Source organism: Anguilla rostrata, chromosome 6 (assembly GCF_018555375.3).
Source record: "Anguilla rostrata isolate EN2019 chromosome 6, ASM1855537v3, whole genome shotgun sequence".
Lineage (NCBI taxonomy): Eukaryota > Metazoa > Chordata > Actinopteri > Anguilliformes > Anguillidae > Anguilla > Anguilla rostrata.
In genome coordinates, this window is record NC_057938.1 from 6,161,061 (window position 1) to 6,188,869 (window position 27,809).

At 48.3% G+C, this 27,809-nt stretch overlaps 1 protein-coding gene across 2 annotated transcripts; it reads right to left on the reverse strand.

Annotated features, from left to right (window-relative positions):
- Positions 1 to 1,262: 1,262 nt before the first annotated feature.
- On the reverse strand, positions 1,263 to 27,779 carry ccdc24 (coiled-coil domain containing 24). 2 transcript variants are annotated; one of them, XM_064341738.1, is made up of 9 exons: positions 27,351 to 27,779; positions 26,764 to 26,997; positions 22,293 to 22,459; positions 14,813 to 14,971; positions 13,080 to 13,184; positions 9,896 to 9,950; positions 6,122 to 6,185; positions 3,544 to 3,658; positions 1,263 to 3,017 (listed from the first exon to the last, which is right to left on the reverse strand). In XM_064341738.1, the coding sequence occupies exons 2-9, from the start codon at positions 26,929 to 26,931 to the stop codon at positions 2,435 to 2,437; spliced, it is 1,416 nt and encodes a 471-aa protein (XP_064197808.1). In that variant the 5' UTR covers positions 26,932 to 26,997; positions 27,351 to 27,779; the 3' UTR covers positions 1,263 to 2,434. The 2 variants fall into 2 exon arrangements, with proteins under 2 accessions (XP_064197808.1, XP_064197809.1); XM_064341739.1 differs by lacking the exon at positions 27,351 to 27,779 and adding an exon at positions 27,237 to 27,318.
- Positions 27,780 to 27,809: the final 30 nt, after the last annotated feature.

Genomic DNA, 27,809 nt, shown 5'->3' on the forward strand with positions numbered 1-27,809 from the left:
CAAACTTACATGAGCTTTATGTATTTTGAGATTATTAAAGAGAATATATCCTTTTCATAAAAATTACTTCAAAGACAATTCCTTGTCTTGTATTTATTGGGTAGATGCTATTTAAATATGTTTTCTTTCAGCATAATTGAAAACTCACATAAGATGGCTCCAAGAGCTAAAAATAATTAAGATGATTCCAAAGGGCTCAAAATAGGGTTTAGGGTAAGGGTTAGGAAAGTAATTAGGGCTAAGGTTATTTTTTTATTTTAAAAAATATATATATTTTCAGTGAAATATAATTGCTCTATAAATGACTTCCACGTTACAAAATATTGAGATATTTAAAATTTTTCAAATATGTCGTCAAGCACATTTTCATTAATTTATTTCATTGTGGTTGTTGAATAAACCGGAATAAAAATGAAAAAAATCCATCTCACTGAAAACATATTAAGAATTTTAGCATTTTTAATAATTGGGTTCAGGGTTAGAGTTGGAGTTAAGGCTCAAATTAGGGCTATGGATATGAAAATGGTAAGTGTCAGGGATGAGGTAAGATTAGAGTCATGTTTAGGAGCTTGGGAAAGATACAGGGCAAGAGTTTGTCTGATTTCTGTTGATCCAAATGATTTGTGTTCATGAGTTGTAGGACTATAGCCTTATATACATATTCACATTTTTTCAGTGAAATACATTTTTCAAAACAAAATGACCTCAAACATTTTTCTTTTTCATATTTGAGTTATCATCAATTTTAGCTGAAAAATCTAATATTACAAATGATTGTTTAAATTACATACACATCTCAATACAATTTTGCTATTTTTCCACTGAAACAAATCTAAAATCATAAATGTCTTCCAACACATTTTCATTCATTAATGTCATTGTGGTTGTTGAATAAACATGAATTACTTTTTATATTACTTTGTATTTTTTATTTTATTATAGTCTTATTTTTATGTTTTCCGATGGGTGTTGGAATGTTTTTCACCAAATAGATTTTTCATCATAAATGTTTTCAAACACATTTTCATTGATTTCCCTGTGGCTGTTGAAGAAACATGGTTTCAATTGAAAAAAAAATTGACATATTTAGAATGACTTTTTTTCTAATGTTTTTTGAATATTAGATATTAGTCATTTATTTTTATGTTTTCCACTGTAATAGACATTTCATCAATAAATGCTTTCAAACATTTTCATTTTCACCGTGGTCATTGAAAAAACAATGTCAGTTTGAAAGAAAAATACATAAATTCCATAAATGTCTTGAAACACATTTCCATTCATTTATTTCATGGTTGTTGGATAAACATGACACTGCATCCAGTTTAATGAAACATTACATAGCTTTTTTTTTTTTTTTTTACTTTCTTGACATAAGCCTGTAGTCTCGCGTAATATAGTCCATCTAAACACTTCAATTTGGTTTAAAAGTGACAGCAATATCATTTCGGCAAAAAAAAACAAGGAGAATGGCCTGAAGTGTCCTGCAATATAGGCCAAAGCCCACATTGATAACTGACCTGGTACTAAGACATTGTGAGACCTATATAAAGAAATGTAAATATACTGCCCTCAGAAACCAGTTTGAAATCCATGGCACATGACAGCATTGAAAACATGAAGAAATATTACAGAAGCTGCCTGAAAGTCATTAAACGCTAAATCACTATGGACGTGTAGAGTGCCCACATTTAGGATTGAAGATCAATTTGACGTTTTGAAAATTTGCCGCTTATGCTAATGGAAAGGTAGCAATTCCTCCCTCATCTGAACTGTAAGTTAATTGCCCAAATTAAAAGAAATATGTCACAAAAGTTTGCCAAATTACTAAGGAAACAGAAAGCAGAGATGATTTTAATGGATTTTTAAGACTTCAAATACTTTTTAACATGTTCCTTTTAATGTGTTTTTCAGCAGTGTAACTGATTAAAAATACTTAAAAGTACAACCTTTACGATACTTGTTTTGATTTCTTTGTTCTAGATTTTGACTCCTAATCTACAATGACATGGAAATCAACACTTTTCACTATTTTTACAATGTAAACTCACATACAGCACAGCTGTCAATCTTGTCATCATGTGACATTGAGCTTTCCTGTACAGCCTCCTCTTCATGGCGAATTACACAACCCTGCACCCCTTATCTGTGTTCTGGGAAGCCAGCGTTACCACAAGAGCTAATTAAGCCTACAGTAAAGAGGAAAAACACAAGGCGTACAGCTTGGAGGGATAGAGTGAAATTGAATACAGGAAGCCCGTGATGGTAGGAGAACGAGGCTAGATCAGTCTATTAGTGTCTCTCTGCTTTCAGTCAGCTGGTGTGCGTGTCGCAGGGTAATGCTTTTTTGATTGGTCAGAAAGTCAGCGCTACCACGTCAGCTCCTCCCCTCTGGTGTTCCGTGAAGTCTCTCCCCCATTACCACTGTCTGTGCTCAGGTGGGGCTGACCAGGCCACCTTGCGGCAGGCGTAGCCGCCTGGCGACATTCTGCCCTCTGGTGGCTGGTTTCTGCACTGCGGGCGGAGCTGGTTTGAGCGCGCTGACGGGCGATGCGGGGGCCGTGTCCTCATCGCGGGTCTGTCTCTGCGCGGGGGGGCGGGGTTGTGCAACGCTGGCGGGAAAGGGGCTGCAGGAGGGGCTGTATCCGGACAGGCCGGGGCTGGAAGTTCGCGCGCGCTCTTCCCGGGCGTTGGAGTCGGCCGCGGGCCGGGTGTCTCCGGTATCGGGCGCTGTAGAGGAGGCCGGGTTAGCGGGAAGCAGCTCTGGCGCGGACCCTGGCGTGCCGGCCTCGCCGCACCTCCGCAGCACCTCGTTGCCACGGTGAAAGGGGGACTCCGGGGTGCGGCGCGAGCGGTCGAGGACGCGGGCGGGCGGGCGTGCCGTTGACGCCGGAGGGAGAGACGGCTCGGCTGGAAGCCGGGGCGGTCTGGCCAGCGGAGGTTTGTCTTTAGAAAAGACGGGTGGGGGCGACCACACAGCGGCGCCGGCTGAAGAGCCACACCTCTGTCCTACAGGCCTGAAAAACCAACACAGCAGGAAGCCAGCGCCGTGAAGTCTGATTAGGCTTACTCACCTCCATCCAAACACAACACATGCTAATCCGGCATCACTACTTCAGTGTGACAAATACACCACGCCTTACATTACCACAAATATGAATCCTGTTATATCACTATCGCTATAGGCCTTCGCTCTCACGCAGAGAATCAGCTATGGAAGGATTAGGGGCGACATAGCTCAGGAGGTAAGACCGATGGTCTGGCAGTCGGAGGGTTGCCGGTTCAAACCCCGCCCTGGGCATGTCGAAGTGTCCTTGAGCAAGACACCTAACCCCTAACTGCTCTGGCGAATGAGAGGCATCAATTGTAAAGCGCTTTGGATAAAAGCGCTATATAAATGCAGTCCATTTACCATTTACATTAGCGTTAGACTAGATAATTTCGCTATCAGAATAAAGAAATGGGGAACAGTGTTTTGGAAAATGGCAGTTAACCAAAGAGTTTGCCACAGAACGTTAGTGCAGAGGCTGTGACAGAGCTCACCTGCATCCCTGAAGAAGTCCGTGACCTGCAGACGTCACGCGTGCGAGTCGAGGACAGGGCGTGGCCTCCCCCAGCTTCAGGTCCTTCTGGATTAGCTTCCTCTCCTCCTTCAGCTCTGTGGACCGGCGCGGAAGAGCCGTCAACTCCCGCGCGAAACCGGCAAACATTACCGATGCAGGACCGGTTCCACTGACCCTCGCTCCACCCCGCGGTGCCGCGCGAGGGAGAGGGCCCGCCCCCGCGTTTACAGTTCGCCGCGGCGTCAGGTTCACCGCCACCATAAAGCCCTCGCGGTTTTTAATTCGCCGGGAGCAACGACGGAGAAAAAAATGCCATTAGGAAGACACGTCCTGCCTCTCTTAACAATCACTCCCTGCTGCAAACAGCCAGCTCACAGAGCGGAGGTTTCCCCTGCAGATTACTGCCCTGGCTGCCTGACAGGATTCTAATGTAGCGCCATTAAGTGCCCAAATGACAGTTGGCGGAGAAGGGGCCCTGCTTTTTGCTTATTGACGGCTTATGGCTTTAAGCCCATTTGCGGGGGGGGGGGGGGGGTGGAATGGACAGGACACTTGAATTGGACAGGCCGCCCGGAGTCGGAGATTGACAGGTGAAAAGGCAACAACAACAATGGCCTCATGCGTCCAGCAAGCACCGTGATATATTGGCTTTTTTTTCGGGAAAGAAAACTTTGTGAAGACCTTTTGCCCCTTTTGAAAACCGGGTGTAGGACTCAGCTATTGGCAGCTGCATATCACTAGACCAGGCCTGCTGTTGGACCCTCCATAACGTTTGGGACAAAGGCCTTTTTTCCCCCTTGATTTGACTCTGTACTCCACAATTTTATATTTGTATTCAAACAATTCACAAGTGGTTAAAGTGCAGATTCTCAGCTTTTATTAAAGGGTATTTTAATATATTATGATTTCACCATGTAGAAGTTACAGTATTTTCTATACATAGCCCCCCCCCCCATTTCAGGGAACTATAATTTTTGGGAAATATCAATGTTATAAGTACTTTGCTGCATATCCTTTGCAATGACTGCTCCAAGTCAGTGAATTGTTTTACTACAAATCTAAAATTGCAGAGTGCAAAGCCAAACCAAGAAAAAAAATGTGTCTTTTCCCAAACATCACAGAGGGCACTGTGTCTTCAAGGATATACAAAAGGAAAGTGCTATTCTCTCAACACCCTGAAACCAGGCTCATCTGCTCTCTGAATTCCTCAGGCCTGTTACTGGACTCAGACAGAAGTGTCAAAGAGGGGCCGTTGAAACGCCTTCAACCACACGGTAATTAGCCGTAAGCATTCACAGTATGGGATCTAAGATAAGCTTTGAAAACCACAGCGGGTTAATCGGCCACCATTACCCTTCTGTGCGACCGCGGCGCTAATTAACCACTCCGCTGGCTCGTCAGCTGGCGACGCATCTCGCCGGGAGCCGTGGTTACGCAACCGCACGCCGCGCAGATGCCCGTATCCGAGGCGACCTTCCGCGCTTTTTTTTTTTTTTTTCTTGCAGCCCATTTCCATAAATGCATTAATGCAGCTGGATTTTTTTTTTAACGGAGCCACTGAGCAATCAAAGGCAACGTCCCACGCTCAAGGGTACGAGCGTGGAGGCGCACCCGGAATGCTGGAACAGGACGTCCCACCCAGCACGCTCGGACGCAGGGTGTACAGCACTGCTCAAAAGTCCGCATTGTAAATATATTACTCACAGCTATATTCTAACATGCAGTGTACACGCGTCTATTCCTCTATTCGTTTGTTAACTTAAACCTGAAAATGCGTGCTATGTGCTAATAGGAAATTATGCAATTTACACATAGCTGGGGTTTTAATTGTTATTGTGACTGTTAAAGAGCTTTATTCACACTGAGGTTCCATCAGAAATTGTAATTTTAGCGGCTGTTTAATGGTTCTATCTAGCCTCAAGACTGGTTACACGTTCATTTTGTAACAGAAAAAAAAACATCATTTTGAAAAAAACCTTATTATGTTTGTGCCACATCTAGCCACTAGATGGTGGTGAAAGGCTATTTATTTTTTATAAAATCGTTCCATACTTTCAGGCATCTGAATTGCAAACATTTTTGATGAAGTCCCACTTGCAGACTTAAATGGGCATTACTGGGGACTTTCCATCTCCAGACCATTAAAGGCAGCCTCAGGCAGGCAAGCCTCACATTCTTTCAGAACAGACTCACGGTTTTTGGTGCATAAACACTTTCACTTGCATCTCCTCCTGAAATTATTTCAACAAATTCCTCCAAGATTTGAGCTGGTGAGAGGTGGAGAGAGGGTCCTGCATTGGTAATGACTTCCCTATTTACTGGATTCACGTGATGTCACTTCCTTTATTTGCCAGCCAGTTCAGGTCTGAAAGCGAGGACTTTTACAGCATCTAACCCACTGACTTGCACTGGCAGGGCATGAGTTTGCCAACTGAACCATTAGCATGTCAGAGGTGAGGAGGTGTGGCTTGAAAAAAGTCACATGAGTGAAACCAGCGAATAGAGAGAACCCAGTGGGAGTGCCCTGGTTTCAGAGGGTGGGAGGGACAGCTGCTCACCTGATACAGTGGGCTCCTGGGCGAGGCCGTCGCATTGGCTCTGGTGCTTCTGCTCCACACACTCCTGGAAAGCATCACAAACACTTCAGATTAAGAGTCCTGTCATACGCACCCACCCCCCCTCCCCCCCTCCCATGCTGAATTTCTGGTGGCCTCACACAATGCAAGGACCAGTAGTTCAGCTGAGGTCGCTTTTTTGTTTTTAATGATCAAGTACATTGCTCAATCAAATAGTTTAAAAAGGCTAGCTTCCATTCGTGTTTTGAATTATTGTGCTGAAGTCATGTTCTCCATCAGCAGTCTGCCAAAACAAAAGCTGTGAACTGTAATTGCTTTGCAGTGAGTTTGGAGAAACCACCAACAAAAACACACTAGTCAGTTGTTCAGATGTGGGGCGTCTTGTTCAGATTTGACGGCGCAAATGAAGGCCAGCGGTCCTGAACATTAGGCAAGACGGCGTGCGGAAAGAAGTGACTGGATGAAAATGTAGGAGGGGGCAGAGAGGTGCTTCTGGAACGGAGCGGATTATCAGGGAAAGGAGCCGTCGCAAGACGCAGCGCTCGAAAGCTAAAGCACAAATATGTCCGTGGCCTTCCACGGTGACCACATCTCCACAGCTCACGCGCTCCGTCTCAGACACGCTGTAAAAGGAGTTAAACACCGGCTTGCTGAAGAGGGCAACAGCAGTACGCCTCTGGCAAACGGACCCTTCTGGTAAAGATCCCTCAGCTAACCGCAACTCCCAAGCCAGTGCCACTTCAGCGCCGGCATGCAGTCCAGGGCAGACCTTTATAGCCTCAGTAATACAATCCCATTACAGCACATCATTATTGTGTGTTTGAGCGCATGTCTGTGTGTGTGTGTGTGTGTGTGTGTGTGTTTAGCGCATGTCTGTGTGTGTGTGTGTGTGTGTGTGTGTGTGTGTACACTTTCTGCGTGTGTGTGAGTGAGTGTGTGTGTGTGTGTGTGTTTGAGCGCATGTCTGTCTGTTTGCATGCATGTCTGTGTGCGTGTATGTGTGTGTGCATGTGACTTTCTGCGTGTGTGTGTGTGTGTGTGTGCATGTGACTTTCTGCATGTGTGTGAGTGAGTGTGTGTGTGTTACTGCCTGTGTGTGTGCGTGTATGTGTGTGTGTTTGTGAGCATGTGACTTTCTGCATGTGTGTGTGTGAGTGTGTGTGTTTCTGCCTGTGTGCGTGCGTGTGTCTGTGTGCATGTGCCTGTGTGTGTGTGTGTGTGCATGTGACTTTTTGCGTGTGTGAGTGTGTGTGTGTGTTTCTGCCTGTGTGTGTGTCTGTGTGTGTGCATGTGTCTGTGTGCGTGTGTGTGAGTGTGTGTGTGTGTTTCTGCCTGTGTGTGCTTGTGTCTGTGTGTGCGAGCGCATTCCCACTGTCTAGAAACGAAGCGCTGATGTCAGCTGGTCGCCTCCAGTTATGAAAAACAAACGTATAAATGGGGTGATATCTGGTTACCGCGGAGACTTTTAATTTTAGGCGTGAGGGCAGAGTGGCCGGCGGTTTCCAGCACCGCTGAGGGGAAAAGGGGACGCCGGATCGGCAGCCCGCCAGAGCCCAGCACAGCGTCAGAACCCAAACCCCCAGAGAGGGGACGGGAGGCCCCAGAGCCCGCACAGGCAGCCAACCCCGAGAGGACGGAGCCGAGACCAGCGCGAAATCAAGGCCTCTCATTATAAAAAAAAAAAAAAAAAAAGCTCATCTCTGGAAATAAACCTCTCATTATTCATCTCTGCGCCGTGTGGAAAGAGCGCCTTGGCCATCGCCGACGGCCCCGTCCGTGTTCTGGCTCTCTGTCCGCGGCGTGTACCGCCGGTGTGTGTGTGTGTGACTGTGTTCAGGCCCGCGAGCAGCTCGGCGTTAAGCAGCCTGTGTAGCGCGCGCCATGGCTTGGCCCGGCTCGTGAGACACTGGAGCCGTTTCCTCTCTCCTGTCGCTCCAGACAGGCCCGGCTGCTGAAATGGTTTCCTCTGTAAAAAACAGCGGGGTTGCCCGGATACAGCGAGGATTCCTGGCTCCGCACCCCTCTCAAAGCTAATGAAATCCTCACTCTTTCCAAGTCCAGGAAGCAGGACAGGGAAATTGATGCCTTTAATTGCCACCCACCTGATCAGTTCACAAAAACAACAACAGCAACATACTCGGTGGTGAGAGGACGCCCCAGATTTCTGTTCAAACAGCTACCGTCTGTCTTGTGTTGTGAAGACCCTTCACACTAGAACATTCCTTACAAAATAAACCTGTGAAGGAATGCTTGTAGAGATATTCACTTGCACGGTTTCTCCGACTGCCGTTGTCCAAGCATTGCCCAGATGCTTCTGCAGTAATAAAGCAGCACATCCAAAGGCTTTTATGTATAATTCCTAGAAATGATGTCATGAAAATATACAGCTCTTTTAGCGAGAGGCTCTGAGTTGCGAAACACAGAGTGGGCCACTTCTGCTAAGGGAAGCGACTGTTATGCATTCCGCTCAACCCTCGCCCCAAAACCGCAGGGCAGAGCCTGTGTGTGTTTGTGTGTGTGTGTGTGTGTGTGTGTTTGTGTATGTGTGTGTGTGTGTGTTTGTGTGAGAGAGCGATAGAGAAACAGAAAAGCAGACAGAGAGAGATTCTCTATCTCAGGGTGTGTCTGTGTCTGTGTTCCACAGTTTGCTCAGACAGCAGCTGTGGGGTGTAGGACTGTCTGGTCGGAGCGCACAGTGGGATCCAGGAAGTGTCCCCGCTCGTCTGAAGGCAGATCAATCTTCGGCACGGTGCGTCTGGCCCCGGAGCTGGAACGCGTTAGCCAGGCCAGACGCGTCGGCGACGGCAGCGCACGCAGGCCCGTCTGCGCATGCGCGCGTCCGCACGAGCAGCTGCGGCTGCATCCGGGGGCTGCGGCTCGGAGGGCACGCGGGCGAGCCGCGAGACAGACGGCCGCACCGGCACCCTCGGGGTCGCCCTTGCGACCGCACCTGGGAGGAGTCTGCGCTCGCCTCCGTTCCACCTCAGCCATGAGCCCCCCTGACCAATCAAACCCACGCGGGCGCGTCACACACAGACGACCGTATCCCTTCACTATGAAATGAAAGCAAGAAGCTAACCGAGCCCTCCGGCGAACACTGGCTCCTCGAGTGCCTCTTCAAATACCACATTCACTTCTAACAGTGCTAAATTCCTCTGCACAAACCCATCGCGGTCTTCCAATAGCGGATTCCGCAGGAGCAAGAGCGCGCAGGTCACAGGTAAACACCTCGCCCCGACAGACGCACCAGGAGCAGACTGGGCACACGCGGCATGAGGAAAACAGACTGCTGTAACCGTCCACGTTCTCCTACGGGCATCTCAAGTGGGCGAGAGTTACGTCAGGAGGATACGGGTTACGAGATCTGGCAACCTTTGCGGGCTTTGAAGGAGGGAAAGGGCCAAGACCCTCTCCACACAGAAAAGCTCAGATGTCTCTCCAGACGTCTCCTTCACGGTCTCGGTGATTCATCGCGGCCAGGGCTCGCTGCCCGCCCCCGCAAGGAATATTCCAGAAACAGACGCCGCGGACTCAGACGCCGGCTGGATGCCTTTCACCGCCCGGGTCAAGTTCGAACCCCTGTTCAGGGTAACCTTTCCTCAGGGCTGCTCAAAACAGCAGCCGCGGTGGTGTCAGGTGCGTCATCATCGACGTGTGGATGTCAGCCAGAAGGAGAGGCTTCTGAAACGGGAGTTAGGCCAGAGAAAGCCCCCCCCCCCCCAATGCAGTAAAACCAGAAAGTAAACCAGCTCTTACCTGCAGAAACTGAATTTCCCTCTTCATAGATTCGACATCTTCCGTCAGGACAGACCTGTCATTGAAGAGAAATACACCACTCTGTACCCAACAAGAGATTTTCATAATGAACTCTACCACCTCTTATTTGTATTTAGGCAGCACACTCTCCAAGTCTAAAACTGTTCTACTTAAAGAAAAAGAAGCCCATTGAAACCATTTATGAGACTGTAAAGTAAGGAATCATATTTTACGGATCTGACTGCCTAGCAGACTGTCAAAACCATAGGAAAACATGACCTTTAAAAAACCCCGCTTGTGTCTGACCGCTGGTCTTTGAGTCTGCTGAGCGTCTAACACTCAGGCTAAAGCCTGGAATTGCACCAGCTTCCTCATCGAGTCTGGAAAGCAGACGGAAGCCGTGCGGCGTACGCTCCGCTCCCGGTGTAAACTCCGGCCGAACTCCAGCACCGGGAGGCGGGAGAAGCTAATGGAGACTGGGCCCTATTTCTGGGTCACGTAACATCAGAGCTGCCATCTCGGGCTCCTTTTTTTAGCCCGAGGAATCTTTTTACGTGTCCCGCAGGCCGAGGGCTCAGATCTGCTTCTCATTTTCTCACAATAGGAACTTTTGTTCTGCGCGTGGAGGGAGAAGGCCTGCCCCTCCCCTCCCTGCCCGCCTGTTTGCATTCCACCCCTAGCCTGGGTGGAATGGCTCCACATGCCTGCCATACGGGCACAGGGGTCGGAGAGGGTGGGGCAGGGGTAAGAGAGGGGCGGGGGGGGGTAGGGGAAGGTAGGAATGAGGGTTGGGGAAGAGTGGGTAGAGCAGTAGAGGTTAGGAGAGTGGAGGTATGCAGAGGGTTGTGGGGCAGAAACACACCTAAAGCAGCCACCAGGAGGTGAGCAAAATGTACTGGAGCCACTGCAGCGAGACATAACACTCCTCCAGATACATGTTTGTGCAACTGAGAAGACCTATCCGCTCTGCTATAAACACACATCCTCAGAAGACCTATCCTCTCTGTTATAAACACACATCCTCAGAAGTCCTATCCTCTCTGTTATAAACACACATCCTCAGAAGACCTATCCTCTCTGTTATAAACACACATCCTCAGAAGACCTATCCTCTCTGTTATAAACACACATCCTCAGAAGACCTATCCGCTCTGCTATAAACACACGTCCTCAGTGGTTGCCAGGTTGAGAGCCCTGAGCACGGAGGATTCGTCTCAGTGGAATGTGGTGAGGAGAGTGGGGTGGGGGGGGGGGAATACTGAACAGAACCATTACATCCCACATCCTTTATCTCAAGCCCAGAGTCTTCAGCGAGATTACAGCCCTTACATAACACTGCTCTTAACCTCCACAGACCTGCCAATACATCACTGCCCCCCGTAGGGGATGAGAGGCTCTGGTCTTAATCTCAAGAACCATATATCCTACTATGCTGAAACCTACACTACACGGGCAATAAAATGAATCATATTTTTGAAAATATTTTCACTGCAACATGTTTTTCTCATCCAATATGTTTTTATTAAGTCGAAAGAATGAGAGGACTTAAAACTTTTTTTTTTCTGCCGAGTCTCAGGAGGCTATACTGTCCAATCACCAGCCAGGAAAGAAATTTTTGTTTTCCTTCTCAGCCAAAACCCCTAAACTCCGTCCCAACGTCACACGCCTGCTTCTTCTCCACTCCGACTGCAGAACTCTTCTCAGGCTGCAAACCCCAACCTCAAGATGGAGTCTCAAAATCCCCCAGAACTGACAGTATGAGGGGGGCTTTAGTACTGCGTGCCTACAAATACTAACTGAAAATAAATATTAAAATTCCAGCGAGAACCACTGGGGGCACCGCTCTGCAAACAACTGTAAGGAGTCGGTTTGAGGGGAAACAGCTGTGTGAGCAATGCTACTGGACTGCAAACTCAAAGCACCTTAGCTCAATTAGCGGCTTGGCCAAGTGTGTCAGTAAATGGACGAAACGTAATGCGGGGATGAATAGTTTTAGAAATTCAGATAAGCAAAATAATTCCCAAGAAGTGGTCAACGAAGCATCACATGATCAAATATGAAATGACTGTCCACATGTGCTGCAAGTGTGTACGAATATTCATTATAAAAAATGTTCTTTAGGTAACCATCAGTGGTTAGAGGCCATTTACCCCCTAGTTGCTCTTGTTTCTCCGTCAAATGCAAGCAGGCTTTCCAGTGCTGTCACTCAACTGGACAAATAATGGGCCAATGCTTTGAGATGGAGGGCATTGTGGGAAATGTGATCTGGCCATATGTAATGGACAGTGACATCATGGTTGCCAGGTCCACCGAGCACACAGACTAATCCGGCAGTGGAAGCAGCTCGATAACTGCCATAGAAATACAGTTACCGTTCAAACAGTCAGTTCCGTCCGAGGGCTGGAGTCTGGCAGACATATTAGCCTGGATCAATTGTAAGTCCTTGACTCAAATTAAAGAGGGATTAAAGTCTTATTAAAAATTCATTCCACTCAAATGTTCGTCATAATTCTTTGCCCATAACAGAGACTATAAGTCAAGAAATCCAGGAAACCTTCCTTTTTTTTCAGGATCTACGGGTCTACAGATCCTGAATCATAAACCACCCAAATCATGCAGGAAGAAAGAGCCTGGATACCGTGACCTTGTGGGACGCTCTAAGGCAGAGATGTCAAACTGGTACCATGGAGAGCTGACAGTATGCAGGCTTTCTTTTCTACTAATCGCTGCACCAGGTGATTTCACTGTATAGTGGATGACCAACCAGGGAAAGAGCGCTAATAAGAGAAGCCAGCCGGCGCAGAGCTCGGTTGAAATGAAAGCCTGCTCACTCTTGGCCCTCGGTGACACACGGCTTCACACCTGAGCTCTAAAGCCATCCGTTTTCCCCGAGCGTCTGAAAGCCGTATCCCACGGACGTGTCCGCGGTGCGCCCGGGTAATGCGAATACCAGGAAAACGTTTTTTTCGGGGAAGGAACGGCCAGGACGCAGTGACCTTGATGAGGGACGCTCCGAGGCTTCGGTTTCCTGCGCTGCTCACAGCCATATTCCACAAACATGTCAGCGGCACATTTCAGTAATTCGAATACCAGGAAAAGTATTTTTAAAAAACGATGTTTTCTCGGTTCGCGGGGTAAGGAATAAGACGGAGCGGCGGGGGAGATTCCGATTCCCGGTACTCACTTCAGGTGGGCCACCACCTCGTGGACGTCCCGCACGTTGAGCTTGTGCTTGACGTCGTCCACGCGGTCCTCGCCGCCGGAGCTGGCCGAGAGCCTGGAGCCGGACCTGCGGGGAGGAGACGCGCGCCGTTAGGACGCCGTGGGGCCCCGGGAGGCCCCGTCGAGGCCCCGCCGGGGCCCCCCCCCGCGGCGCTAGGGCTCTCACGCGTTTACGGTACTGACCCCACAGACCTGGGCTAGCGTACGCCTCATTAGCAACGCTAACGGCTAAGAGGCCGCTATGGGTCAGCTCTGGAGACGGCGTGTGCATAAACAGGGCCGGGGGAGAGTGGGGGGTCACAGGTCAACTGTCACAGCAGGGTTAAACTGAGGGATCGCTAGGATGCCAGAGGGCCAATCGCATCATCGTTACTCATCCCTGTCATACGGCACCGACAGACGCATGTACATTTGACTCCTAACTCAGGAGAGATCTGAGAAAATGATTGGCTACCTGATGTTTATCTTTTAACAAAAGCCTGAAAACATTCGATAAGTATAACAGGAGGAAGCGTTTGGCAAGATGCACCAAACACAACTTTTTGGGGACTGCCTGTCGGCCTAATCAAATGGAAAACAGATTAGCAGCCTACAAAAATCGCCATTTAGATCACTATGCACAAACTAACAGACTCAAAAAAAACTACCAGAGGACCATAAATCTTAAAATAATAACGTGCAGAATAAAACAACGAATGTCTTCAATTAAAAAACGAGGAACACGGTTCAGATGGAAATGACTCTCTTACGATACAAAAACACTTCATCAAATGCCTCGCCAGTTTTAAAATTATTAACATATAATGAGAACACAGACACACATGTAGACATCATTATTCTTTTTTTTTGTATTTTTTGGCTCAGAGTTCTAAAACAGAGTCGAAGTTCTTGCGTTCAAATAATCCCTGTGGTGAAAATGAACCCGCGAGTCCAGACATAGACACGAGGAAGTAAATCACCGACACAATTAAATACGCAAATGCCCCAAAAAGGGGCTCGACGAAGTCGGTAAATTTTTTAAGTCTTCTCGGGAGAAGGCAGAGAGAAAATCCCTCTGTCCTTCCAGGGACGGAAAACGTTCTCCGTTGCCAAGCGAGAAGCATTGTCTCCCAAGAAATATTTATGATCGGGAGAATCTCCCAACTGCCAAATAAAGGGGCGATTTGCCTCCCGGCTGGGGGGGGGCCACGAGGGAGAGGGCCAGGTTTTGTTTCAGGGGTGACCTGACTGTTTGTCACCGGCCCAAAGCTCGGAGCTGAGAGAAAGGGAGGATACGTTGGCCGCCATCGATCCGACTGTTAAGATAAAGGGGGGGAGGTCAAAGGTCACATCTGGGCCCTGGAAGCGGCCAGCGCCTCCAGAGGGTCGTCGACACTCATTGACAGGCAGGTTGGCAAGTGCGACGGCCAAGGAATAAAATAAAAAAACATTTGGAGACCGAGTCTTCTGATCTTCGTCCTGCTAACTTAGAACACGCCTTTCCGTCTCTTGTCCCTAATCTAAGTTGTCATTGGCAACCAGAGCTTTAAAAAAAATTTTTAACAAAAATCTGCTTAGCAAGTGTTGTTTTCTGTTTCACAGGACACGAAAAACACACAACGACGCATTAGCCATTAGCACCCAGCTTCAATTTCTCGTTTCTGAGGACGATTCTCCCACAACAGAAAGACCGTGAAGGGCTAGAGCCTGACCGACCTCACTTCCTGTAGGCTCTTGGCAGACTGCGGCCTGCTGGGAGCTTCCTGTGGGGCCAGATGGCTGCCTGCGCTCTGCGTCCGGCTGCGCTGACCGCTGCTGCTCATCACGTAGCTCACCACACTGGGGCTGTAGCAGGACAGGGTCGCTTCCTCGTCCCTGAAAATTGGGTCATTGAAATGTAATATGAATTAGTTACATGCAATTTTTATGGTGAATATGGCAAAATGAGGGCAAAACAGGCCCCCCCTCCACCCACCCACCCCCCCATCCCCAGTGTGGCTCGGCCTTCGCAGTGTGGCTGAATCAGGGGCTGTCAGTCAGGCTGAACTTGGGAAACCTGCGATCCAAATTCAGAGGGGGGCGCATCTGGGGAGGGGGGCGGAAATCCCTTCCAAAGTCCGGAATCCCAACGGCACCACTCCCCCTCACTCTCCCGCCAGAGACCAGAACTCACATTTCTGCTGCATTTCCTCAAAAATTCAGAAATGTTTCTTCAGATTTGTTCCAGAAAGACTTCACAAAAGCTCTCTTTGAAACACAGGATGGCAGAGAAAGAGAGAGAGAGACAGGGAGAGAGAGAGATATATTTGCATGTACTTATCTGTTTTTTTTATATAATTGATGGCATTACGCTGTACATTATGTACATTGTAATGTGTTTTGAAAAGCTTTGGCAACACATATACTGAAGTATGTCATGCCAATAAAGCATTCTGAATTGAATTGAACTGAGAGAGACAGGGAGGTAGAGAGAAAGAGAGAGTGAGAGCGAGAGAGACAAGGAGAGAGTGAGAGAGAGAGAGAGAGCTGCCCATCGAGCACTGAATCGCTCGAGGGGAGAAAGCCAGGCCCAGAGAGGAGCTTTCTCTCTTTCTTTCTCTCTCTCCCTCTCTCTCTCACAATCGGGCCATTGTGTGCCCCAGTGGGCTGCTGTGGGGGCCGCCCGCGCCCACGGGAGCGCCCACACTGAAGAGATTAAAACCGTGGAGGGGGCCGGCCGAGCCCCCACAGCCCCCACTTTCGTCCCCGGCCAAGCTGTCCAGCCCAGAGCCCGCGCCAGAGGGACGGGTATACAGCGCCCCAGCCGAGATTCGGGTGGCTGGGGCGCAGGAGGAGGAGGAGGAGGAGGAACGGGGGGGGTGGGTGGGGTGTTTCCAGGGTCTGAAAAGGCTCGCTCCACCGTACCCTCATGCTATTGTGTGTTTTTTTGGGGGGTGGGGGGTTGGTCATGTGTGATCCTTTGCAGCAACAGCAGGTGCAGAAAACACCCCCTGGCTCCGCCTCCATCAGCCCAACGCACCATTCATTCCCTACTTCCTGTGTTGCAGGCCGCTACTGAGCACGAGCAGTCGTACGTGCCTCACATTTACACCACAGTGCTATGTGAACCTCAGCCAGCGTCTCCTCCATCGCTCTCATGCTGTCTCTCTCTCTGTGCGACAGATTTAATGCGCAGAGCCACGGGCCTGCTGCCCGCACCGCGACGCGCTCTCATGCTGTCTCTCTGTGCGACAGATTTAATGCACAGAGCTACGGGCCTGCTGCCCGCACCGCGACGCGCTCCATGCCCCGATCCAGGCTCACGCTGCTTCGCCGGCACGCCAGGCCACTCTAGCTCTCACGTGCGGCGTTCAAACGGCCCGACACTGGCCCAGCGCCGCAGAGCGCTCCGACGGGTCTGACCGGGGTTAATATTCAGCCCCGCGCTTTTAGGGGGGAGAGTGTGTGTGTGTGTGTGTGTGTGCGTGTGTGTGTGTGTGTGTGTGTGTGTGTTTGTGTTTGTGTGTATGTGGGTGTGTGAGAGAGAGAGTGAGAGAAAAGAGAAAGAGAGAGAGAGAGAGTGAGATAGAAAAAAGAGAAAGAGAGTGAGAGAGAGAAAAAAGATAAAGAGAGAGAGAGTGATTCTGTGCAGGAGCCTCTCAAAGTGGGACACACAGTCACCTCCTGCAGCTTCTTTCATTCTGTGCTGGCTCAGACTTTTCTTTCTCAGCTTTACAGAAATGTGAGCAGGTTCACTCGCACACCACCCTCTGCCTCCCTGGCCAATCCGGAGGGCTCCAGTAGTGGAGAGGAGTTTCAGAAAGCAGAAATCACTTTCGCAATCGCAATGGCGCCTGTAGACAATACTGATTTCCTGCAGGATTTTAAATGAATCTAGCAGTGTTAGCACAAGGGACAGCGAGGCAAAATAATAAGGCAAAATAAAGACAACGCAATCTTCGAACAACGTGAAACTCAATGACATATTTGTGCGTTCCTTCTGTGTAGAGCTGAGCAGAATTAAAGCTGACAACCTGACAGGTAAGTAACACCACAAAAAATGAATGACATTTTAAAAAATAAACAAGTTTGTGCCCTTTAATCCTATCGAATCTCGCCACAACAGCAACGGCTAGAACCGCAAAAATCCACACTTCAGTTCAAAATGATATGAGAGTCCTTAGAGGGACGGAGAAGGTCAGTCTGCCCCGGAAAGTCACGCAGAGAGGAATAACAGCACACAGGCTGAGAGAGAGAGAGAGGGAGGGAGAGAGAGAGGAGAGAGAGGGAGAGAGAGAGAGAGGAGAGAGAGAGGAGGGAGAGAGAGGAGGGAGAGAGGAAGAGAGAGAGAGGAGGGAGAGAGAGGGAGAGAGAGAGGAGGAGAGGGGGGAGAGGAGGGAGGGAGGGAGGAGAGGGAGGAGAGAGAGAGAGAGGGAGGGAGGGAGAGAGAGAGAGGGAGGGATGGAGAGAGGGAGGGAGAGAGAGAGAGGGAGAGAGAGAGAGAGAGAGAGGGAGAGAGAGAGGGAGAGAGAGGTATGAATCACTTCACAAGGGGAGGAGAGAGCGGACAGTGATGGAAACAGGGGCGCATTGTGACCGCTTTTCAGCCGCTGATCCTTGAGCAGCTTAGAAATGCGCACAGCAATAGGGGAGGAGCCACAATCTCACTAACAAAGCCGGCACAGGGGCCTGCGACATCAAACAGCAGAGTCCGCACACAGCGGGGAAATAAAGGCCTTTCAAATCGCCTTCCGCAAAAAGACGGATAAAATACGCCTTTTCCCGCTACGTCGTTCGCGCGGCCGCAGAGCTCGAGGCTTTGATCGCCACATCGGGGTTTTCGTCGAAAAAGGTTCAGGAACCCGCCCCCTTCCTGTGCCTTTTTCAAAGTAGCCAATTTCAGCCGCCCCATTGAAAACCCGAAAACACCCCTCTGTGTTCCCGTCCCTCTATTCAAGCTGGCCCCTGTTGCATGATGGGACAGGTGCAGGTCCATTCCCGGCACCTTCAACAAATCAAGAAGACAGTGGCGCTCCCGGGGACCACACACAAGGGGAAGTGGCCAAAAAAGGCGAGCCTCTTCCTAAGCGGTTTTCTTTGAAAGAGTTTGCAAGTTCCCCGTTCTACTCCCCCGTAAAACCTTTTTTTACGATGGCATTGTGAGCTGGTTACGGTTTCCTGCTCTGGCCAGGGATTGGGTGGGAGGGCGGAGGCCTGGAATGACATAAAAGGGAAATTATCCCGATTTGCCCCCACAGAGGATCAGCTGATTTACTGCAGGGGTTTTAATTGGACGATCAAAGCGGGCCTATATGCACACTAACTAAGAAGAAAGTATAGGACTGCCAGACGTGGACCACAATGCACTTCAAAGGAAACCGCTCCTGTGAAGGGAATCTGCTGGCGGAGGTTCTGAAAAACCAGCGGTGATTTATAAGCGACAGGTGCGGCTCCTTTGAGATGTTTAGAGGCGTGAGGCGTCCAAGCGGGGCGACCGGGGGTAACCTGCACAGAAGCGAAGTTTAAGTGTCGCCCTGACGTTACGATGTTCCCCGTAATCGGGGAGGCGCTCGGCAACAAAAACCGAAATCCGCCCCCGCCGCGACGTGGCCTTCGCCTCGAACGCCGGCTTAAATCCAGCGCCGCTCTTTTCATCGCCCGCACGCCGCTTCCCTCCTTTCTCTCCAGCTGACGGCAGTGAAAAATGATTGCGTAACATAAACACAGGCTCGTTTGAAAGAGGAAGGACAGAATTCTCCACCCTGACATGATAATTAATGCTGTGAACGACCGGCCCTCGCTAAGCTATAGCTCAGCTTCAGAACCGCACTTTGTTGAAGCCTTCTGGGTTTTGTCTCCTTTCCTAAAGAGAGGGGGTAAAAACGCAATTAACGGAGAACAATTGAGGAAGAGCTGGCGTGCTTTGTAGCATCCAGCAGTTGCTGAGTGATGACCTTTCTCACAAATCGGGCCTATAGCACCTGTAAACAACTTCCCTTTTGTCAGAGGAAAATGGACATCTGGGTGCTTTGTTGGGCTACTGGGAACGGGGGCGCACAAAGTTCCCAAAATCAGCAGGGTCAGTGCAGAGCCCCACAGCACGGGTGCAAGCCAGGCAGTCCGGAAAAGGAAGTAATGGCCACACACAGCAACGCAATGACAAGAGCGGAAACGCTTATAGCTTATAGCTTATTATACTTATACATTTGCTTTGTTCTTTCTCACACAGTTGTTACAGTCACATAGTTATTCCGCAATGCTCCCGGTGATAAATGAGGGGTCTTGTTGTGCTGCAGTAGCAGATTACACCTTTTCCTGCAGCTGACACGAATGGGGGGGGGGGGGGCTGTAAACCGATAAAAAAAGCACTTCCTGCGAAGAAATCCACAGCCTCTGCGTATGCGACTGTGCTGAACCGAACCCTGCAGACCTGGCGAGCAAAGCCGCTCCACCACACTAAACACTGATCAGGGAAGACGCAAATAATAATTAGAAGGCCGCGCAGGGTGCAATTTAATCAGAGGCAAGACGTGGTTTTGGCCTAAGCTCTCGATAGAGAAGGTGGGGTTTTTTTAACCTTTCTTTTTTTTTGGTATCCCGTACTTACACAACTTCCTTTTCATTTTCGGTCATCTGTCTCCTTCCATCTCTCGAAACCATAGGACACCGGGAACATAACTCACAGTGTGGTGCAATTTTAGTTTTATTTCATGTGCCCTGTACATTACAGCAGAGGCGCTGCCAGAGAAATAACCCCCTCTGAGGCACGGTTATGGTAGTGAACCCTGTCGTGAAAATGCTCTGCTAGCCCGGTCAGACTCTGGGTATGTCTGTTAGCTCACAGCGCGGTGTCACCGCCGCACATCTGTTCTGGAAAGCTCTTTGTCACCGTCGCTCCTGACAGCCTGCGTCCCCCTCTGTTTCTAACAGACTCTTTTTTTTTTCTTTTTTTTTTAATCGACAAACCGACGCAGTCGGCGCTCAAAGCAGCCCCCGCTTCCCCAATTTGTCCGTTTTTGTCTTTCCCTTTTCAGAAGGTGTAAAGCGAAAGGTCTCGGCCCCCCCCCCCCCCCCCCCCCAGGGGTCATCCACAGAGGATGACAATGCTGTCAGCATCAAAAATTTATCACCTGCGACAAAGGGAGACGGAGGAGCTCGTGGGAGAGGTTCGGTGTCAGGGAAACGGGTTCTGAATGTGACACATCAAACCGCAGCGGTAGCCTATGAAGCACAGGCCTCAGATACTCCTGGCATCTGCTTTTCAAATCTGGCACAGCAGAAATTGTGCGTCAAGACTGCTTTTGAACGAGAGGAAATCAAACCACTTTTTTCCCTCCTCGCTAAAATCAAAGAGGATCTTTTGGGAACACGTCCAGTTCATTAGCTTTTCAATGGCCAACCCCATGCTTCTATACGCTCTATCTGGCCAGCATTCAGTTTGCAATGTTTCACTCCACACATCCACCCGTGGTGTATCGGAGCAAACAATTTTGCAAGAGCAACCTTCTCACCTCCCCCTGGATCCGAATCTAATGTCAAAGCAGAGAATTTAGATCACACTGGCTTTACATGAGGGCCATGATTCACTGTCACAGACACGAGGAGACGCAGCCTGTAAAGCAGGACTCGTGTTGCAATCCCACGCAACTCGAGTCAGAGCCGCGTCTCCGGGGGGATTGAGTATCAGCGTGAACTGTGGCTGAACTGGGTCCAGCCAGTCGTCCCTACGCGAGCTCGCTCAAACAATTAGGGCTGTCACTGGATTCCGGGTCTGGAAAACGCATCTGAAGGCCGAACGCTCTTGGACCGAAGCTCGGAAAAACTCGCTGCGAGGAACACACGGAAACGCGCTTCATCTGGGGGAACACGCACAGCGCCCGACCCGCACTCCGGAATACGGAATGCTCGCTCACGTCTTTTTCCAGCGAGCATTCCATATTCCGTAATTGTCAAGCGGCTCACCATACCGCTCATTAGCACCTTGTTTACGCAGCGTGCAAACTCACAGCGCCTTACAAATACTTACTCAGGTAAAGGAAAAGGAGGCACATGACAGGACACAAGCACTAACGACATAAATATGAGGTGCCACCTCAGCTGTAAGTATAATACAGCATTTCATCCTAAAGGGGTATAAAAATCTCTGCATTCAAAAGGAATTTTTGAATGGTTTTGCTCTGAATGCAGCACTTCTCTGCTCATTCACTGACCTCTGCTCAAGGACACAGGCGGTACTTGTTACAGTGCCCTCAGTTCCACAACAGCTCCACTCTACACTCTTCTGGGCCCGCAGGCGCTCAGCCACACAAACACACGACACTTCCCTGCGTCCGAATAAGGAGTAACGCGCGACAGGCTGACCGGAAACCTAAAAGCGCGGTCCCACCCCCCCCCCCCCCCCCAGCCGCAGGAGAGCCCGCGCTCGTGAACGTCGCGAAACGGGCGGCGGCCCGTTCCCACAGCGCTAAGCGAGCGCAGCCTCCCCATTCCAGTCAGAATTAAGAGCGGGGAAATCCAGCGGGAGGCTTCTCAGCCAGCGCTCAGCGCCCCTTAAATGCAGCTCTGGCCTTAATCCCGCGGGAAGCGGGCTAGCACACTTAATGAGGGGGCTGAGAGCGTCGGGGAGATGATGAATTTAAGGAGAGGGAATCACGCGCCGGACGTGAAATTTGAGGAGAGTGCCGGATAGCTCCTGTTTTACACACAGGCACACGCCGAGCACCACTGCCTGGATGCTCAATGTGGCCTTCTGTCATCAGTGTGACTTGCTTGGACCGTTTTGATTTATACTCGCATTTAAGAAACACGGAAGCTGATAAGAATCCAATTAAATTTAATTAAAAATTGAATTCTGCTAAGAATTAAGCATGGATCTCGATACGCACTCTCAGTAATAAAGGCACAGAGGAGGTACAGTTTTGCTCATTAACAAACAAATTTCCCAAACGTACCCTGAAAGTACAACAATGTTCTACTTGTAAAATTTGATGTACCTACAGGGTACCGCCCCCAGTGACAAGCGTCAGTACCCTTTTAGGTACTTTTCCAGTGCCTTGTTTCTGAGAGTACACGCTGTGGTGCTGAGTTTAAAATGCACCCCTTGTTCTCACAAAGCACAGGCCCGGTGGAGACGTAGCTGCCTCAGGAGCGTCCCGTTCCAGGAGCGTCCCATGCCAGGAGCGTCAGCCGGTTCACCGGGGTGCTCCGCGCGACTCACCTCCCCTCTCTGGCCGCCTTCTCCTTCAGGGAGAGCAGCAGCAGCCGAACCTCCGCCTTCAGCAGCTCCTTGACGACGGGGGAGTCGGCCAGGAGGGGGCGGGGGGGCTCGGCCCGGCCGCCCCGTTTGCGGCGCACGTCCTTCCAGATCTGCACCCACATCTCCACCTGCAAACCGTCGGCACAGGCGACAACCCCGTCCCATCACACACAAAAACACCACTGCAGAGAATGTATTTCGGTGCCTCAGTACAAACGTACATGCATTACAACTCTGTGTGCTGCAGTCTCTTGGAATACCATCGCTAGCAGGCTTTCATATCCAGACTGAGACTATAACTGGAAAACAGGCTATCCTCCTACTTTCTCTCCCATGACATGATATAGAGGGGAACTGTGAACAAACTAAAAAACTACATCCGAGGTAAAGACTCTCATGGGCCAGTCAATATAAAGCCAATATGCTACACCATATAGAGTTGGATGTTTCTTCCTTATGTGCTACTGTAAGCCGTCTTTTTAAACACCACCTTGAGGGAAGCAGCAGTTTTCAGCAGTAAAAACCCACATGGATGCGTAAAAGCTGTGGGCAGTTGGGAGAAGACCAGCGCGCACAGTCCTGGCGAACACACATCCACTGCGCAAATCTGGAATCCATTAACGGTGTCTGCACCTGAGCAGCTGCCCTTCCTCCCCCCAACCCCCCCTCCCTCCCCCTTCGTGGTGAAGCCCTGAAATACACTTCAAAGGCTCCAGGCCGTCCGGGGAACACATTAAAACCCGGTCCTGATCCCGCGGTGCCCCCAGGAACCTCGCCGACGCTCTGGCTCGACGCTCCGCCTCGTCGAGGGGCTGAACTCACGCCGGCCGTGCGCTGCTCTCACGCCCAACCCCCCGGTACGGCGCGCTCAGGCGTGTGCTCTGTCATCCGTCATCTCGCTAAGTAATGAGGCGTTCATCCGCCCAAGCGGCACAGATGAAGACAGCGAGATGACTCAAAGCTTCGGTAGTGGATCCTGACCACAATTTCCTAATGCAAAGATGACATATGAATAATATAGGGGGCATTCTCCAAAAATCCACATTCCTTAATGTAAACATCATGATGTACAAAAATGGCCTGGAAATTGGTGGGGAACACAATATGCAATGATATCGGGAATGACCGCAAAAGATACAGGTCACTTCAGGTTGAGACATTCTCAGGGTTTGAACTGGAATGAGTTCACCCCTCCCAACAAAAGAGACACTCGCTCAAACAGGACATAAATTACACGAGCAGCCGGTCTGCTCTCTCTGAACCCGGGAAGGCGCGACTAAAGATGGCCGACAGAGTCCACACACAGCCGCACTCTCAGCGAGGGCTCACGAGAGTGTTGGCTTTGGCTGAGACCCAACACCGTGCCAATGGCCTCATATCCTGAGCAAAGACTTGAAAGGAGATGCAATATTTTCTCTGAAGTGGCTGGCTGAAGGTCATGCCCTGAAGGGGGTTGGGGGATTGGGGGGTGGGGGCTAGTCTATGTAATAAGCCTACTGTATGCCTGCTGCTGTTGAGTTATGCCGCTAAAGGAAGTGGGGGAAGGGAAAACAAACCATAAGGAGGAAAATGAAAGCCACTGCCCCGGGCCAGTGGACTGAAAGAGGGTCTGTGCTTCGCTTCACTGCACACTGACAGGCCTAATTCCTCCCTGGATATCACAAGGGCATTATATCACAGTGCAGACGCACACAAGAAAAATGTCTCTGTGTTACATAAATGTAGGTAATACACTGAGCCTTATCAGTTATGTCAGATTGATCATCTTAAGCCCACGCTCGCTCTCTGACCCAATAAGCACATTTCAGACCCTCTGTTTTGTTTTTTAAAGAAACCTTTGGAGCAAGTGTTTGCCCTCAGTGCCTGTTTCATAACTAAAATATAATTTCTCCTTCAGGTAAAGCATTGGCTATCACTGCACTACTTCCAAAACAGACCCAAACTGCATCAGTGACTGACTGTGGCCGGCAGTCCTACAGTGTGACACATAACTGACAGTAGAGGGAGGGTTCCGGCCAGCAGGGTATTCCTTTCCTCATTGCACAACAGCGCCTCCTCTGGTCAATCCAGCGCATGCGGACTGCAGGCGCCAGCTATGATTATTATGCAGTGCTCCAGAGTAATAACTAAACAGCTGGCTGCGTGTGGGGTGTGATGAAACTGTAGCTGACTGCAGGCTAGTGTGTGGCCTCCCAAATTTACAGGGGAGGCTGGTGAAGAGCAACGGGCCTGAAATCTCTGCCAAAAATCTAAATTGGAAAGTAAAGCAACATTGAAAGCAGTAAAAAAAATAAATTAAAACAAGAAGCTATAATTTTCCTATGCCTGGCCTCTGCCTAAGGTGATAAATCTGAGTTAATTTATAAGAAAGATATGCAATCAAAACACTGCTACAGCAAGGACATGAACTCCATTGCTTAGTTATTATGCAATGAAATGATAATGATTTAAAACTTCAGCTATTAATTAACAACTTGGTTCTTCATGTGTGGTAAATTCCTTTGCAATTACATCACTTATCCCATTTTGCGTTTTTTTTTTTTAAGTCCTTTCTCAGGGTCACGTAATTTTCATTCCTTTTCTACATACGATACATTTATGATACATTCGTTTATGATGAAAGTTGTTAACAAGGAAAGAGTGAAAACTTTTTTCCATTCAATTTTTTGGTGCTGACTATAAACTTCACTGCATTGGTGAACTGGTTTCTCTACAGCCTGGCTGCTTAACTACCATCAGTGTGGCTTTGATATGAAAGAGAAATAAACTGTGCTTGTGGACCCATGGCACACAGTAAAAGTAGACTAAATTTGCTTAAATAACAATGGGTAAAAGAAGGGAGAGGTGAAATGAGGCATTATGAACATTTGAATTTTCCCTTCTCAAAAGTTTTGGCCTAATTGCATTAAACTCTGAGACTGCATTCCTCTACAACATTAAGAAAGGATTTACTCACAGTGGGCATTTAAAAATCTTCATGTACTGCCAAACATCTGGTTATGGTCTGGATTCGACTTTTATGTCAAATAACTTGTGTGGAGTCGTGCTTACATAAATGGATTTGCACCAAAACGGTTGAACAAGGTATTTAACCTGACTTTCTTCAGTATATACTTAGCCATTATATTCAGGGGGTTACCCTGTATTGACACACAATATTCTGAGAAAACTGATAAATACTGTACTGCTGGATCCACATACTGTATATAACCCTCGGTAGACTGTTCAGACTCTTAGTAGACATGTTAAGTATGTAGCAAGGTCATAACCACAATGCAAGAGCCAGTATAGGGCTTATAGCCATTAGCCAAGATAGTCCATGTCTGTTGTGCCAGTTGTTCTATACCCATTAGCTTATGTTTACTAAGACTGAAAGCAGTGCCCTGTGGGTCACTGACACAGTGACGTACAGTACATTAAGCTAAACGTATTCTAAGAAACACTACAATCTTCTAAGCTTGTAATATCCCATCAGTGGCAAATTTAACCATATTTATTTTGGAATTACAACATATTTACAGTGAAACAGACTAGCTGTTTGTGCATAACAAATTACTTATTGAATGCACTAAACAAGGAGCAATGCCTTTAAATTAGATCAGGCTTGAATAACATCTTTAGCCAGTGTGAAAATTTCTCAGAAGCAGAGTGGTGACTGGCCAAAGACGCTCAGAGAGACAAGGCATTCGGTTACTCCTCACTGTCCTGAACTGTGATTGGAGGGCTATAAATAAGATAGCAAGAACGATGAAAAGTATTTGCCGGTCTGAGAAACACGGTTCCTTTATTTGACATGAAAACACAGCGGGCCGAATTGAGCGCGGAACATTTTCCACCCTTGGTTTCTTTGCCCTGATGTCCAGTAATTCCAGACATAGGCTACCCTTCCAAAGCAAACATTTCTGCAAACTTAGGCATTTAAGTTGTCTGTGGCTTCATGCCAGGCAACCCACTTCTCAAATTCTTAAAAACCAAGGGTAGGAGAAACTGCAATAAAACTTATTGCACTTGAAAAGTACAATGATTTATTTAATTGTGTGTGCATTTAATTTCAAATAAACTCTGTAAGGCCCAGAAACTCAGGCTAAGCCACTCCATACAGGTAAAAGTCAGCGAATTTCACTTGTATATCCAAAAATAATATTTCCATCTCAACATGTTAAAAACCACTCTGGGTGCTTACAAAATCTTACATTTTCTCCAATTCACCCAACATGCTGCTACATAGCTGTTCCTATTTTGCTGAGGTGAGTAAAAATGTGGATGTCATTTACAGATTTGAAATATATCCTGTTTACACTACCATGAGAGTAATAAAGTGAAGCAGATGGAAACAATATTATAGTACATTAAAAGTTTAAAAAAAAAAAATTGGAATTCACTGCCCACGCACTTACTAAAGCCACCCTGTCTGTACGTAAGGACGGTTTACCTCGGAGTACGTGTCCGTGCACAGGTCAATCAATGCGCCCCCAAGGATTCCCCTGATCTCCGGGAGTTCAGACTCTGGGATATGTTCCTTCAGCAGAAACCACGCAGGCGGTGCGGGTTCATAACTCTCCATGAAGTCGCTGTTCCCATCGTCTGGTTGATGAGCCATTCACCTGGCCAGTCTCGGACTCGGGAAACGGGGGGAATACCATGCAACTGAAATTCCCCAAAACACCTGTCCCATGTGATGGAAGTAACATGGTCAAATAGACATACAACCAACATTTATTCTTAAAGTAGCTAAGTTGCCAAGTGTATGTTTCCATATCCACAACGCATCGTCTTTTTTTAAAAACATCGACGTAAAATTACTTTTCTAGGGAGATATTGTGTCGCTAGCAGGTAGGTACGAATGGGCTGACTAGCATGCTAGCGAGAGTTTTTAAATGGATGAACAATTCGGAAGTAAGTTACCGGAGTATGAGTTTTAAACCGGGTATGACTTATGATATGTGGAATTATTCAAGAACATGTTCTACTGAAATAGGGGGACGTTGGGGTTAACACTCGCTAATTATTAGTACCCACCTGAGTTTTTAATGCAGAGCCTGTTCCTGTATCCAGTGTAAACATTCTTGTCTCTAGGAAGAACATCTCGCGAGATTACAATAAATTGCATTGTTTCGTCATATAGAAAAGGTGGCGTATTATATGCTGATTGTATGTCGTGTTCCATCCACTGTATAAAAATAGTCATACATACGTTCCATCTCTGTGATAATTAATTTTGTATTTATTTATTTCACAATACGACAACTGCTTACTTTACGTGTAATTTGTTTCCCATCCGAACTGCACCTGGTCAATTTCCGTATGATAACCTCATTCGAAATCGAACATATCAGAATCAGTAAAAATGAATTTTAAAAAAAGCGTTGGACTCGTTTTGGAGGGAATGCATATAAGTTACTGTAGACTATGTGCTTTATTCGTTGTTTATTGTAACTAAACAGAAAACATTAACTATCACAAAAAACGCCCAGGTTC